At 35.5% G+C, this 16681-nt stretch overlaps 1 protein-coding gene across 1 annotated transcript in view; it reads left to right on the top strand.

Moving 5' to 3' along the window:
- The first annotated feature begins 3110 nt into the window (after nucleotides 1-3110).
- The window catches only part of PDE11A (phosphodiesterase 11A), a 424947-nt gene continuing 411376 nt past the window's right edge, over nucleotides 3111-16681 (top strand). The window contains exon 1 of the mRNA XM_008058244.1: nucleotides 3111-3263. Coding sequence (XP_008056435.1) covers nucleotides 3168-3263 — 96 coding nt within the window. The 5' untranslated portion in view covers nucleotides 3111-3167. The remainder of the gene's footprint in view (nucleotides 3264-16681) is intronic.

Here is a 16681-nt window from a genome sequence, read left to right as displayed (position 1 = left end):
CAATCATCCATCATGACCAAGTAGGCTTCATTCCTGGCATGCAAGGCTGGTTCAATATTCGTAAAACCATAAATGTAATTAAATACATCAACAGATGTCAAAACAAAAACCACATGATCATATCACTAGATGCAGAAAAAGCTTTTGATAAAATCCTGCACCCCTTCTTGATAAAAACCCTTGAACATCTAAGCATACGGGGAACATACCTCAAAATAGTAAAAGCCATCTACGAGAAACCCACAGCCAGCATACTCCTAAATGGACAAAAATTGGAACCAATTCCCCTGAAAACTGGAACTAGACAAGGATGCCCACTCTCTCCCCTCCTGTTCAACATAGTATTGGAAGTCCTGGCTAAAGCAATCAGAGAAGAGGAGGCAATCAGAGGTATTCAAATAGGAAAAGAGGAAGTCAAGTTATCTCTCTATGCAGATGATATGATGGTGTACCTTGAAAACCCAAGAGAATCTGTCAAAGGTCTCCTTACATTGATAAAAGCCTTTGGCAAAGTCTCAGGATACAAAATAAATGTACAAAAGACAATCGCATTTCTCTACACCAATAATAAACAAACAGAAACCCAAATAAAAAACACAGTTCCATTCACAATAGCCACAAAAAAAATGAAATACCTTGGCATCTTCCTAACCAGAGACGTGAAAGACCTTTACAATGAAAATTACAAAACACTGCTCAAAGAAATCAAAGCCGACATGAACAAGTGGAAAAATATCCCATGCTCATGGATCGGAAGAATCAACATTGTGAAGATGTCCATCTTACCTAAGGCAATCTACAAATTCAATGCAATACCCATTAAATTACCAACAACATTCTTCTCAGACCTAGAAAAAACAACACAGGAATTCATATGGAAACACAAACATCCAAGAATAGCCAGAACAATCCTCAGCAAAAAAAATAAAGCAGGTGGTATCACAATACCAGATTTCAAACTTTACTATAAAGCTACAATCATCAAAACAGCTTGGTATCGGTACAGGAACAGGCATATAGATCAATGGAACAGAATTGAGATTCCAGAAGCAAAACCTCAATTTCTCAACCAACTCATCTTCGACAAAGCTTTCACCACCTACCAATGGGGAGAGGAGAACCTATTCAGTAAATGGTGCTGGGAAAACTGGCTGACCACATGCAGAAGATTGAAACAGGACCCCTATCTATCCCCATGCACAAAGGTTAACTCCAAATGGATCAGAGACCTAAATGTAAAACCTCAAACCATAAGAACCTTAGAAAAGGAAGGAAATACTCTCATGGAAATCGGAACTGGCATCCAATTCCTGTACAAAACCCGAAACCCACAGGACTTAAGGAGAAGATAGACAAATGGGACCTTATTAAACTGACAAGCTTCTGCAAAGCCAAAGAAACCATCAAGAGAGCAGGGAGACAGCCTACAGACTGGGAAAAAGTATTTGCCAACTCTAGGTCTGACAAAGGCTTAACATCCTGGATCTACAAGGAACTGAAATGTACTGAAAAGAAGAAAACAAACAACCCCATTATAAAATGGGCAAGATATGGACACTTCACAAAAGAAGACATTCGAGCAGCCAACAAACACATGAAGAAATGCTCAACCTCACTAATCATCAGGGAGATGCAAATCAAAACCACACTGAGATACCACCTAACTCCAGTCAGAATGGCAATTATCAACAACTCAAAAAATAACAGCTGCTGGAGAGGGTGTGGTGAAAAGGGAACACTTCTACACTGTTGGTGGGAGTGTAAACTAGTGCAACCTCTGTGGAAAGCAGTGTGGCGATTCCTAAAAGCTCTAAAAATTGACCTTCCATATGACCCTGCAATCCCCCTACTGGGAATATACCCTGAAGAACACAAATCACTCTATAAAAAAGATACCTGCACACGTATGTTTATCGCAGCATTGTTCACAATAGCAAGAACCTGGAAACAACCATGCTGCCCATCAAAAGAGGACTGGATTAAAAAAATGTGGTACATATACACGATGGAATACTACGCAGCCATAAAAAAGAACAAAATCATGAATTTCGCTGCAACCTGGATGGAACTAGAGTCTATAATACTGAGTGACCTCTCACAAAAACAAAAATCCAAATATCACATGTTCTCACTCATATAATGGACCTTGAACATCCAATGCAATACTATGAGAAAATGACGGATGGTACTGGGAAACTATGGGGGCGAGGGGGATGGGATTAACAGTGGCAAATATCTGTCGGGGGATGGGAAAGCACTTCTTATCTACAGGGTGCCTGAATGAAACGTCATTGTACACCTACCCTTAACTGTACCCCACAAAACCATAATAAAAAATACTGATTAATGAAAAAAAAATAAAAATAAAAAAAAAATAAATTTTTAGAATAAGCATAAAATAAAATATGTTTACATAAACAACAAAAAAAAAAATTTGGGAAATAATCCCCTAACTCACTGAATAATGGAATTCAATCTCACAATTTCTTGGATACAATTCCTCTCTAACTTTTTATCAAAGATCAAATTCTGAAAATAACCATAGGATTAGGAGGAGAAGCTTGTCTCAACAATGAACTTATTTCCTTTTATTGTCAGTTGAATGGTATGGCAGAGCAGAGGTAAAAAGGGGCATACGGTCAATTTTCAAGGTATTAAGTCACAGCTTCCATAGCCTGGCCACAGCTTTGCAGATGCCCCCATCCTGATAGTAGAAATAACAAAGCCCAGCAAAGGTTAAAGCTGAGAGTCCAAAAGGCCAGCCGTGGCAACTTTCTGCGATGTGTCTGCATGGACATAGTCTGTGACAATTTGTACAAGGTCCGATGACTAAGGAGAGTGAGTGCTGCAGCCCAGGAGGAGTCCATCACAGAGCAAGTATTCAAAGCGGCAGCTGGAAGCTGGCCCAGAAGCAATGATGATCATGATTTAATATAATTTATCTTCCTTTGGTGTGAATTAACATGAAATCAAATCTGTTATAATGATTAAAAACCCATTGGAGAAGGTTCCCAGTGATAAGGTATTATATATAGAAATACACCTCTCTCTCCTCCCTGACAACAATGCATATGCAGTTAATGTTTTCTTTATCTTATTTTTAGGATCGAAGATTCAATGACGAAATTGACAAACTAACTGGATACAAGACAAAATCATTATTGTGCATGCCTATCCGAAGCAGTGATGGTGAGATTATTGGTGTGGCCCAAGCGATAAATAAGATTCCTGAAGGTGCTCCATTTACTGAAGACGATGAAAAAGTAAGATTTCATGGCTTTTGTGACTTGTACTTTCCTTCTTGATCATTGGTTGCTATTCTTCCTTAAAAGACAGTTGAATTATTGTCAGTTGAATGGCATGGCAGAGCAGAGGTAAAGTGGTATAGAGTCAATTTTCAAGGTATTAAGTCACAGCTTCCATAGCCTGGCCGTAGCTTTGCAGATGCCCCCGTCATGATAGTAGAAATAACATGAATAGCTGTTGGATTAGCCTATTCATGGATCAAAGAGTTTTTTCTCATGTTATACAAAATGTAATGGGAGTTTTTTGATATTTCATAGAATGTGATATAATTGAAAATAATTACTTCATTTTTTTTCTTAGCTTGCCTTTCATTATAAGCATCTGTAGTAGTCTTGTAATTCCCTGGTCTTTATCTTCCTTATAAGTAAGCTTTTTAATTGAGGATCACAATACCACCACACATGGCCTAAGGGAAGATAGGGAATATAGGAAGATTACTGTGTTTCAGAAACTCAGCACTTTCTCTTGTATTTTTATAACTACAATGAAAAATTGTTTTCTCATTTTTATATAAAAATCTCAATAAAATGAATGTTATTTAATTGGTATTCCAAATTGCTAATGAAAAGAACATTACTTTTGTCCCTGAAGAGCATTTGACCTTCATAGAAGTAATGTACTTTCTGCTCTGGAATTTGAAGTTCTTTCACCAGTAGTTTATTTGCCAGCTTATATTAAAAGAGAGCCCTCAAAGAACTGAAGCTCTTGCTTTGAAGCTCCTACCTTTATGTGGAATGAAATCTGACGAATATTTATGATATTTGTGCTAAAAACAAATCTCAAATCAGTTTATTTAAGTTTGATGACTCTCATATTCTTATTTGATTAAAAAGTGCTTTATAATTTAACATTCTGGATGTGCGTTTGCTATTTACCAGTACTAATTACTAATATATTAAATTAATGCAAATGTTCTGGTACAGAAGGTCAATGTGAAATACGGTTGTAAGGAAGCAAGAAGATTTTTCAAGTGAAGAGAGTCCTTGGTGTAGGTTATTTTTATAGTGGAGCTGAAGCAGCCCAAATATCTGTAAAGGTTTATAAACTCATAGAGCATGAGAGGGCCTCAAATGATTTATTACATTTCAACAAACTTATGTTGGAGTCATAGGAGGCATAAAGATAAATCTCTATTGTAATGCTATAACACAAAGATAAATTCCCATTGTTATGCCATCCAGGTGCTACAAAGCAAGAGGCAAGACTCATCAGCAAGATATTCTAAGATATGCTATGAGCACCTAGGAAAGAGAGGGTTATACTCATTTGAAGGATCTGGAGAGGTTTCTTGAAAGAGAGAGTATTTGATTTGACCTCTGAAGTGAGATTGGTCTCCATCAGACCAGGTGAGAAGGATAGAATATTTAGAAATGAATATAAACATATGCACCCTATTCACATAAAATGTTTCCATAGAATATACAGATAAAGCAAAAATTTCACTTTGCACAATTTATATCAATAGATAATAGTGTTCTGAGATAGAATATGCCTCTTATAAGGATTTAGATAGAAGGATTTAGGTTTTTGTATCTTTCCAAATGTAACCACTACATACCCTAGACATCCCTTGAACAGTTTAGTTTATACACAGGCAGTGTCCTACCTTTGCTCTGCTGCCTCCAATTAAAGGGATCTCACTATATATTTAGTTCTCATTTTATATTCCATTTATATTTGTTTTCTGGACTTTTCTCAGTAGATTTATACTCATGAGATAAGGTTTCATGAGCTTTGAATGATTTAAAAAGAAGGTTTGCACAGGGCTTTGTACTTTTCTTGAACAGTATCAATGTTTAGCTCTATTAAGAATGAGAGCTTGGGACTGAGTACTAGCTCAGCTAATGACAAGCAGCTGTTTGGGGGCTGCTACTTACCTCTGACTTGAAGTTTTCTCATGGAACAACTATGTTATCCCAGGCAGGATAATTAAATAAGACCATACAAATGTTTTATAAAAATATTAGAAACTAGTCAAGTATAAAACATAAATTTTTATATTTTGAACTAATATTTTCTCTAAGAGCTTAAAAATATTCTTTTGATCTGTCACTTATCCCTAAGCAACTTATTTCTTAGATTCAACCTCATTTGAGTATTTCCTTTTTCTAAATGTTACATTTTTCAATTCTGCAACTACCTTGTGTGCCCACAGTAGCATTTTATCTTCCAATCTCTACAATTTCCTTACTTGACTTAAAAACCCTACTCTGCTTTCCCTTCTTGGAAGGAAGCCCTACCAGTTAGGTCAGGTAGATTATGTTCATGCAGGTGATCCTGGATAGAGAGTATTTCATCTCAACAACTTCTGGATCTGGTTATTCTTCTTTGCTGCAAGGGTTGTATATATTGCAAACCAAACACGAATGGTGAAAAAGAAAAGCTGTGACTTTCTTTCTTGGCCCTGAGTTGAAAGCATATGGGGATGGAGGGCAGGATGGGGACAAAAAATTAGGGAAGCTGGATGTCATTGACTTAACCCTTACTGTTCTGGGCTGATTGCTGTTAATTGCTTCTAGAAAACAAAATCTAAAGGTGGTTAGTAGGAGAGAACAAGATCTAGATATTTCTTCCAAATAAGGAAAGACAACAAAGGCATCATGGTGGCATTGCCATAAAGTGAGTCTATCTGAGCTAAAATTCCATCTCTGCCGTGGCCTGTGTGACCATGGGCAAGTTACTTAGCTTCTCTGTGCCATCATTTTTCTCCTTTTAGAAGAGGGGTGATAACAGTAATATGTATCTCATAGTGTTGTAAGGAGATTAAATGAGAGAACACAGGGAAAGAACTTGGAAGAACACCTAGCACATAATAAGTCCTCACTGAAGATTAGCTTTTACTGACAGCACATTAATACATGTGAGATGCAGTTAGGTCTCAGTTAAGTGTCTAATTTAAGTCTATAAATTTTTATTAAGTAGAGCTTCTGGGTTGTTGAAAACATGGTGGTGATGGGAGGGTAGTATGCCCTAAGCGAAACTGGAAGCTCTGTACTCCTTCCCCCATGCCTTGCTCTATGCATCAATTCCATCTGGTTGTTTCTAAGTAACAATCTCTTATATTAAACCAGTAGCCTGTATGAGCAATTGGCTAAACAACTAGACAATGACCAGACCATGATTGTGAAACTCTGACCCGCATTCTCTTCAGCAGCCAGCCTAGAAAGTCAAATCACAATCTCTGCAGCAATTAGCCCAGTACAGTAGTCGTATTTGGTCAGTGACAGCCAGCTTCCCTATATTTTTTGCCCTCATCCTACCCTGCACCCCCACATACCACATATTCCAACTCAGGGCCAATGAGAGAAAGTCAGATATGTTCCCCTGCTTCTAAGTAGCCCGCCTTCAGCTTCTCCACATCAGCAACCTCCAATCAGAGCATACCCACAGTCTTCTGTTTTTTCACCATATTTGTCCACTCCTCTTTTGTCTGCCAGTGATGGTGCTGACTTTCTTGTTATAGCAAGATCTGAATAAATAGCTTCTGCTTGTCCTCCTTTAAAAAAAAGTTTTTATTAAAGACAATCTATATGCCAGGTACTCCAGTGTTGGGCTTTCTATAATGAAAAAGAAGATATACTACTTTACAACTTTGTAATTCGTTTGCATTAATATTAATATACATACTTTTTTACTTGGTTGTACAAGATTAGCCTTATTGTGTGCTAATTCATATTCTACGTTTTACCTAAAGTTATTTCTTTTTTTTTTTTTGAGTTGTAGTCTCACTCTGTCACCCAGGCTGGAGTGCGGGGGCCGCTCCTGGCCACCGCAGCTTCAACCTGCTAGGCTCCAGCGATCCTTCTGCCTCAACCTTCCAAATAGCTGCAACTACAGGCGCGCGCTACCACGCCCAGCTCATCTTGATTTATTGTAGAGATGAGGTCTCGCCAAGTTGCCCAGGCAGGTCTCGAACCCACGGGCTCAGGCAATCCACTCACCTCAGCCTCCCAAAGGCGCGGGATTATAGGCTGAGCCACCGAGTCTGGCTTAAAGTTATTTCTTACACATATGTCCCCACATAAATGTATTCTACATTTTGAGAAATTACAGTTTTCTTCTTTTCCTTTTCTGTTTCTACTCAGCTTAGTTTGCTCAGTCATTGTCCTATTACTGAGAATTTGGGTTTTTATCTGTTTTTCACTAAATACAAATGCCCCGAATGAACATCTTGAACAAATTACCTTTTTCTTTTGTGTTATTTCCTTGGGGTATATTCTAAAGACTGAAATTACTGAGTCAAAGGGCAAGAAAAGTTTTATAGCTCTCATTCCATGTTATCAGATAGCTTTCAGAAATATTGAACCCATTTGCAATGGTAGCAGCATACATGTACCTATTTTCTCAGAGCTCTGTCAACTTTGTTCAATTCACATTTTGAAACTCAAATTAGTTTTCCTTTGTCTGCCAGGCAGGCTTCAGACAACCTCCTCCCACATTCAATAGTATAAACTCTAGCAACAAAAGCGACTTCAGTGTTGCCCACAAGAAAACAAGGAGGCAAAAGGAAGCTACGTAATAATGAGCATTAGGTAAGAGGCTCTGGTGTTAGAAGGTTCTCAGGGCACATTCAAGTCTCTGCTTTGCTGCTTATTAACTGAGTGACCTTGAGCAAGTAGCTGAATCCTTCTAAGCTTCAGAGCCTCCATCCACCACAGGGTTGTTGTGAGGCGTAAAATAGATAACAGGTATAAAGTGCTCAGGGTGGCACTTAGTATCAATAAATGAGCCTCATGAAATCTCACCATGTGTTTCAAAGCCTGAATAAAGGAATTTGAGCCCTTTTTGTTATTTTACTTTATAAACATAACTGCTATGTCATCGTTCATATGGGTAGTGATACATTTATAGCACATTAGCATAATATGATTTGTATGTCCTGTTATCTTAAAATGTCAGCTTCTGGGACTATAAGTTACATTTGGCATAATTTCAAAACATTTTGCAATATGAAAATCAGTAAATAATCTGCCTGAGATAAATTAAACATTAAATGTGGTATATTCATTTCTGTGCTATTTATGTTTCTAACATAATTGTGCATAGAATCATATTGTGTTCCTTGACTCAGGGGCTGTGGTGTAACACGTAATAGCTATGATATATCATTTAATTCATATACCACATAATAGAAATGACTAGAAAGATCAAGTCCATTCCCCATTGCCTCTGCCCTCATCCAATGCAGAAATCTTTACCTGACAAATGGTCACTGGACTCTGTCTGAAAACTTCCTTTATCATGACTTTAAAATCGTCATGTTCTTTAAAGTTCTTGGATAACTAGCCAGAATTTTATCAGTAGTGGTGAGAGTTTGGTGTGAAATATAGTCCACCATATGCCCATATCAACAAATTTTGATAATTCATGTTGGAAATACACAAAAAGGCAGACCGTGCGAGAGAGATGATTGGAATTTTCTGGTTTGCTTCATGGGTTTTCAACAAATGTTCCTGTTTTTCAGTGATATATATAAGCTAGCTGACAGGTAGTATCATTAGACACTTTGCATCCAATTAATTCATGACTTTGTTATTCCTGGATGAGTAAAGGGAGGTATTATTTTGCAAAATAAAATAATGGATAGGAGCAAACATTTGTGATCTATTAAGATGTCTGGGCATTCCAGCCTGAAACTTGGGAAATGGAAGTGAGCAGGACTCTTATCCACCCACCCAGGTTACCTACACTTCGACCCTGAAGGAGTCATTTTGTATTGTCATTTGTAACATATTGTCCTGTTGCATGAAGGTATGATATGTCTATTGCAATTACTTTCCAGCAGCTGACATAGAAGCAGTGTAACTTGTAGTTCTTCTTTGACTAGTCTTGATAAGCTTCTTTAGTCTTGGTCACCTCTCTCCATCTCATGCTTTGGAGTGTTTGGTTATCCTGCTGTTCTGCTTTGTGCCAACATGTTCAACCACCCTGTAGAGATGGGATGCAGCCAGCTGAGCTTGGCTGCCAGAAACTGACTGAGTTCCAGGAGCTTGTTACTGTGGTGCTGCCCTGCCAACTGGTGTTGAGGATGGTGCATGGATGAAATTAATGAGTATCTGTAGAAGCTGGAGTTTTGTTATCAGCAACAGACCTGACACTCACAGTCAGATAATGGGGAGGACTTTATAAGCTCTTGGTCTTTCTAAGCTGTTTTTGACTGTGTGAGGCACACGTTTAGGATTCCTGAGATGTCAAGGCTACAAAAGGTACTGAAGTTCATTGTAGTGAGGAAGAGAGGTGTTGAATATATTTTGCTGATAGGGATGACAAATTGATGATCCCAGAGGACTGAATGCAGCTCACACATGTGTGACTTGCATGGGATTTAATTGACATAGGATCGATTTTTTTTTATTACTAGAAAACTGTAACTCTACCATAACAGCCAACCCTCAAACAACTAGACAGTTTAATAAAATCAACTAAATGGGAGCAAAGATTGACAAGTTTCTTCTGTCATCTTATGGATAGTTAGTTTCTACAAAAGTTACTTTTCAAAAAGTTTTTAAAAAACTTTTGTTGTATACATGGATAGTGGTATTACAACAATTCTGCCAGGCAAGTTTATGTATTTTCTATTAATACTCTTTTGTCTTTAAGATATCCAACTGCTAAAAAAAGAAGTAACTAGCAAATTAATTAAGAAATGCCCTTTGTGTTCTCATTTCATTTTTCCCCCCTTCTTTGCAACTAAGTTAGGTTTTTAAACCCATTACAATTATAATTCAAAATTAGTGCTTGGCAAAAACATTTTAAAAGTCCTAGCAGATGGTTCATGATTTTAAGTTATATTTGATCAATAAGTTTCAGTCCTGGAAAAAATTGGATAAAATCCCATAACTCATTAATTGCAATATTGTATCTTAAATAATCTAGTTCACTGTACCATTTGCCTTTTAACAGTTATTATACAGGTTCTGTATTATCACTGTAAAACTACAAGAGCTTCAGAGACCAATTTGTTCATGCTCTGCATGTTCACTGGACTATATATGAGAAGTTCAAAAACAACCAAGATTTGTACAAAAACTTTTGCCAACACAGTACTTGTCAGAACTCAGGTTAAATTTCAGTTTTTTTTTTTTTCTATTGGAGCAACATTGCTGAGGACTTCTGGTTTTATTCTCTGCCTCTTCCTTAGGCAGAGTCTACCTTTGGGGTTAGAAGGCAAGTCTGCCTGCCAGGGTCCAGTCTGGGGTTTAACACTCAGTGAAAACTGGTCTACTCAGCCCCTGATTTTGTCTCGGGCTTCCCACTGCCCTCCTTTTGCTCTTATTCTTCACTAATTGCCTGGAATTCTCTTCCTTTTCACCTCCCTTTCAAGGTTTAGGTCAAATTCTGTCATTTCAGACCTAGGTAGGCACGATTCCAAAATGATGATGGTTTGCCCTTATAATAGTGTTTTCTAATATTTTATAGTTCTAACATTTCTCTAGCTGTCCCCAAATGATTGCAGTTGGATATTGGCTAACCATTTATTAATAAAATATATGACAATCAAATATGTGGGAATTTAAAAAATCAATAACAATTGGACAAAATGAAGGACAGTATCTACGTAGTGTAATTTTAATTCCAGATGCATATGCATATAGATTTATAGGCCCTTTGCAAAAATTCAGATGTCTTCTTGATAGCTAATATACTGTCATTTGTAATTTCTGCTTCCCTAGCTTTTCTTTTTATGTTCCTAAGAGTTATCAAGGAAATGATAAATGTTTTTTATGTTTCTAAGAGTTACCAAGGAAATGATAAATGCTTCTTTCCATGTACTATGCAGGATCTAGTAATGTAGTTTTCAGTTATCAGGAACATGAAATAAATGAATTCAATGAGTTACAGGATTGTAACTGTTAAAATACTGCATGTGGAGGATTTTGAATGGTCATTGATCCATGTATCTTTTTTAATGGCTATATAGTGTTTCATTGTGTGAAAGAACTATTCATTCACTCACTATTGAGTCTCTACTTTGTAAACACTGCTATGTCTGAGGCATGGTTCCAAGTGCTGATGTTAAACCAATAAATTAAGCAGACAAAAATCCCTTCCCTCTTAGAGTTTACATTCTATTAGTAAAGACAGACAATAAACAAAGTAAACACATACATATATATCATAATTTCAAATAACGATTAAATATATAATTTTTATAATTTAGATAATCTATTTTTTCTGTAGCTTTTATTTATATGAGTGTGCTTAATTAAGTCTAGATAATATAAAAAGGTCCCATGTAAAATATAAACTTTTGTTAGGAAACAAGATTCGATCCAAAGCTTTTACACAAATGATTATGATAAATTATAACTGACTCTTCAACTGAATCTCTTTTTCCCCTTTATTCTAGGTATTCATAGAAGGTGTGTGTCCCTCTAGGATAACTTATGCACTAAAGTTGAAGTACAAGAAAGTATTATTTTATCATTATGCTCACCCCCAGTTTCTTCATGCTAAATCTTCTTTTGAGCATTAACTTGTAATCACAATATCAATTTACCACTGGGGAAGCTAAGAAATTGAATGGTCTTAGCCTGACATAACCAGACTGTAGATATAAATTACAGTCTGAAAATCATGACTCTGGTACTTCTGGGAGAAAAAGGTCAAAGTATGAGGAGAGTTCAGTGTATTTTAATATTAAGGGACTGATGCTTTCATGACTCTTGAAAAGCTGGCAAAACTTGAAATAGTCTTTTAACCAAGTCACTTCTAAAAGTATGAAATGACAAAGAACTGTCTTATAAACTCAATCTCTGATTTATACAGGACTTGGACAAGAGAATGATTTGCAATTGCAAATTAGAAATAAACAAACTTGTTGGCAAGAAGAATTGTTATGAAAGAACTAGAGCAGAGTGTGGCGATTCTTACTGGAGCTTTCAAATTTGGACAGATAACTGTCTTATTTGAACAACTAGCTTAGTGTTATCATCTGAATTAAATAGCAAGTCTACTTTTTTCATCTTTTTTACAAGGCTGCTTTTTTTTTATCTGAAATACCTAAATTGAAATTTTTAAAACAAATTCTTTTTTGACAAATAGTGAAATTTAGTAGAATTCAAGTATATTTGGCTACCTTTGAATCAAGTATCTGTCTTTCTTGAATTTTTTTTCTTTCCTTTGATGATAAGATTATTTATCTAATTATAAAAGTAATATGAGTTTATTATAGAATATTTGGAAAGTTTACAATAAGGAAAAATTAATTTCACATCCTTAATACTAACTTTCAAAGATAATACTGTTAATATTCTTGGTACATTTTCCTAGAGTTTTGTATTTGTACCTATAAATATATGTATATTTTCTTTTTGCTTTTATGGAAGAAAGAGCCCATTGGATTTACCTATAAGTCAAGATAAGTTTTCTGAATTTGCATCATCTACTATAGATGGGTTTTTATCATGTTTTGAACAATTCTTCATATACATACTTCATATGTTTGCATTGTTTTCTAGCATGTAAGTATATAATAGTTTATTTAATAATTTTATTTCTCAGCATTTAGATTGTTTCCAAAATTATGTTAATATAAAATTACAATGAGTGAACTTCTTTATGAATGAATCTCAGTCAACATCTTAGAAGAGCGATTAGATTGAACTATTAAATTGCTGTTTTGTAGGTCAAATAAGATCCATTATTCACAATCTCATGTGGTTTAAATTAATGATTAGGGTCACTGGGTCAAGAACATTATTTTGAGATAGTTTTAATGGGATATAATTTACATACCATGAAGTTCACCCATTTATAATTCAGTGGTTTTTTAGTTTATTTGTAGAGATATGTAACTGTCACCATGCTTAATTTTAGAACATTTTCCCAAAAGAAGCCCCATACCCTTTAGCAGTCACTCGCCATTTCGCCTAGCTCTTCTACGTCCTAAACAACCACTAGTCTACTTTCTGTCTCTATGAATTTTCCTGTTTAGGACAATTCGTATGAATAGAATCATGTAGTGTGTGATCCTTGGTGATGACTTATTTCACTTAGCATGATGTGTTCAAGATTCATCCATGATGTAGCATAGCATGCATCAGTACTTCATTTTTTTATGGCCAAATAATATTTCACTGTATGGGCAGACCACATTTTATTTATCCATTCATCAGTTGATGGGCATTTGTGGTTGATTCTACTTCTTGATTATTATGAGTTATGCTGCTGTGAACATTAATATACAAGTTTTTACATGTACATATGTTTTAATTTCTCTTGGATATATACCTAGGTGTAAAAATGCTCTGTTATATGGTAACTATAATGTTTAGTCTTTTGAAGAACTACCAGATTGTTTTGCAAAATAGTTGCACTATTTTAAATTTCAATCAGCAATGTATGAAGCTCTCAATTTCTCCATACCCTTGTGAATACTTGTTATTATCTGTCTTTTTTTATTACAGTCATTCTTGCAGGTGTAAAGTGGTATTTCATTGTGGTTTTGATGTGTCTAATCCTGATGGCTAATGATGTCGATCATCTTTTCGCATGCTTATTGGTGGAACATTTGTTTTCAAAGCTCTTGATAAATTGTATCCATTTTATCTCAACAAAAGTGTATTTAACTTACAATGCCAATAGCAGTATATCACCTCACTGAACTTTCATCAGAAAAATTGCATTCCCATGATTTCTAATTTTAGTTTATTTCCCTCCTTTTGATTTATTCTGTGTATTCATGCATTCCACAAAGAATTAATCAACCATCGGTTTAATTTTTATGTCAATTATATAATTGATACAATTTTTTTGACTAGCAAAAAGACCGGTATGATGCAAACTGACCTAAGCCAGTTCGGTCATACAACTTCTAAGCTATTCATAATACCTCCTAGGCACATCAAAATAGCTGCCAAAAAGTTTGAGTTGGGGGATTGGTTACTTTCCTATACGCTTGTTGTTTGGTTTTAATAAAAGCAGATCTCAGCCCAAATCCTGTGGCACATAAAGACTTTTATTTAAACAAAAAATTATTGGCAAGTTGGTCAAATTTTTCATACACTCTGTTGAATAAACTTAATGAAGTCCAAACTGTCTTTGTTTTAGGTACTGTAAATATCCCTTGCAATATTTCAAAAGCGGGATGTGGTTGTTCTGGTGGTGGGCATCAGGCAACCAGAATCCTTTGGCCCAGTGGCAGGATTGGACATCCTCAGGGCCTATCTCTAATGAAATGAGTGTGGAACTTGCTAGATTTTCATACTTTATTAATACAAGGGGGGGTATTTTTTAGAATATTATAACCAATGCACATATCTTGAAAACCACTAATTGTAGTAATTGGAGTCCATATGTAATATCCACTGTCCTGATTAACAAGATACTAATTTCACCAATGAAATCCATTTCAACATTAGCAAAGTCTCACACTACTGAAGACAGATAAAGATCTCTGGAACACTTATAATAACCACATTTGGGGTATGACTTTCTGATTACTTCTGGAATATAAATTCTTGACAGGGCAACTGTTTGTTCCTCAATGGCATACCCATCCCCCTCCACACACGCACATTTCACATTGTCTTTGCTAAAGAATTGAAAGCAAATTATAGACATCACACAGTATGCAGTATTTCTCAGTGTTTGTTTTTCTTCTTAAATGAGAAAATAATGGAAACATTTATTAAGTATGTGCTTGGTGAAGGTTGCTTTGCATACATTGTCTCATTTAGCCTTCACAAACAACCCTGTGGGTATTATTATCATTTTCGTTTTATGGATGGAAAAACTGAATGTGTCCAGCATCTCTTGATTTGTACTGGCAATGCCAGAAATCATCTGTACCTGTCTGTCTTGGCATGGCACATAAGGACATTTGGTGAATGTTCATTATTTTTCTGTTGTCACATCTTCATTTAAGGGACTCATGAACACATAGATCATACCATACCTGATACATATGTATAGGTGGGTTAAATAAAGTTTGAGATTTTTACAGGTTTAATACATTTTTGGGGGGGAGCATGTACTGAGTAAAATATTTCTAAATGACATTACTTGGTGACATTTTAGCCTTTCATAAGTATCTGTAATTAAGCTTGAGTTTTATGTCTGTAAGAAAAATTTAAAAACTAACAGACTAAAGAATTATAAATCATTTAAAAGATGATGGCTTTTTATATATAGCTATAATGTCCATAATTTAATATTTTCATTTTATTCTTTTTTTTGTCTTTTACTGACCAAAGATTTTTAAATCTGTGGTTGTTTATGTATATACTTTTCCTCTTGAGGATGAAAAGGAGGTAAAGATCAGTCTAACTTTAGTTTTTTTCTACTTTAAAAATTTTTGCCTCAAGTCAGAATTTGTAGATCGTGTTCAATTGCACTCAGTAGTAAAATGAGGTGTTTCAGTGTAAATTACTCTGCAGTCTACTTGGTGGATTTTTCCCTATGTTTCACAAAATTATGGTGTATGTTGTTTAAATAAAGCTACATTGTATTTCTTATTGGAGAATTTCAGATATAATATAACTTTGTGATGCACTACATGTTTTCTATCTTTAACAATGTAGTGATTTTTAAAATGTACTTGGATGTTTATTTTCTCCTCTTCTTCTTTGTATTGGAAGTAGAAATAAAACCATTTCTTTTTGTCATTTTTGATTATTTTCTTTTATTTCTCCCACATGTGCCCTGGATAATATCCTGGCTAGATATGATTGTAGGCTATTTTCACTGGCAGATTCTGATTCCATCGCCAATCAACAAAGGAGCATTTCCCCCGCCCCTTTCATCTTCTGCACACTCCATTTAGAAATGAGAAAAAGTCTCAAATGCAGGCAGCAAAATCCCCCAAGGGAGGGACTGAGCAGGAGTGAGAGTGTGTTAAGAGGGGGAGAAGGTAATGAACAGTTTTGAAAAATGAGGTTATGTAAGTTAGAGCTGCCCAGAGATGCTTTGAAGGTCTATTAGACACAGTTCTTGAAAGGGGGTTTGAATAAAACTAAAATACAATAACAAAACTTTCTCACTGGAGAGAATTTAAAATGTTTCCTCACGAGAGCTAATTGATACCAACAGATAGCTGGAATGTGCTTCATCCATCTGAAAAGCATGTTTGATGTTTTGGAAGAATTGTTGTCTATAGCTTATAATAAGTGACTGTGGGAAATCAATATCTTTTCATTAAAGGTGCCACCCTGTGTTTAATAGCATTAAGTAGCATTGTAGTATCTGGGCAGTTTAACTTCATCTTCAGTTCTTGATTATTTTGTATGCTCATTTCCAAAATCCTATCCATATCTATTTTCTTTCTGTCTCTTAAAAAGTTTTGGATTAATTTTGCAGAGTTTTGAATACTGACATCAGCTTTGTTATTATGTCTCAATGGTATTTGTAGCCTAGTGTAACTGAAATGTGTTCT

Source organism: Carlito syrichta, unplaced genomic scaffold (genome assembly GCF_000164805.1).
Source record: "Carlito syrichta isolate Samal-C Ts95f unplaced genomic scaffold, Tarsius_syrichta-2.0.1 Scaffold303265, whole genome shotgun sequence".
In the NCBI taxonomy this organism is placed as follows: domain Eukaryota; kingdom Metazoa; phylum Chordata; class Mammalia; order Primates; family Tarsiidae; genus Carlito; species Carlito syrichta.
Note: the sequence above shows the minus strand (reverse complement) of the source record. Positions and strands in the feature narration are given on the sequence as shown.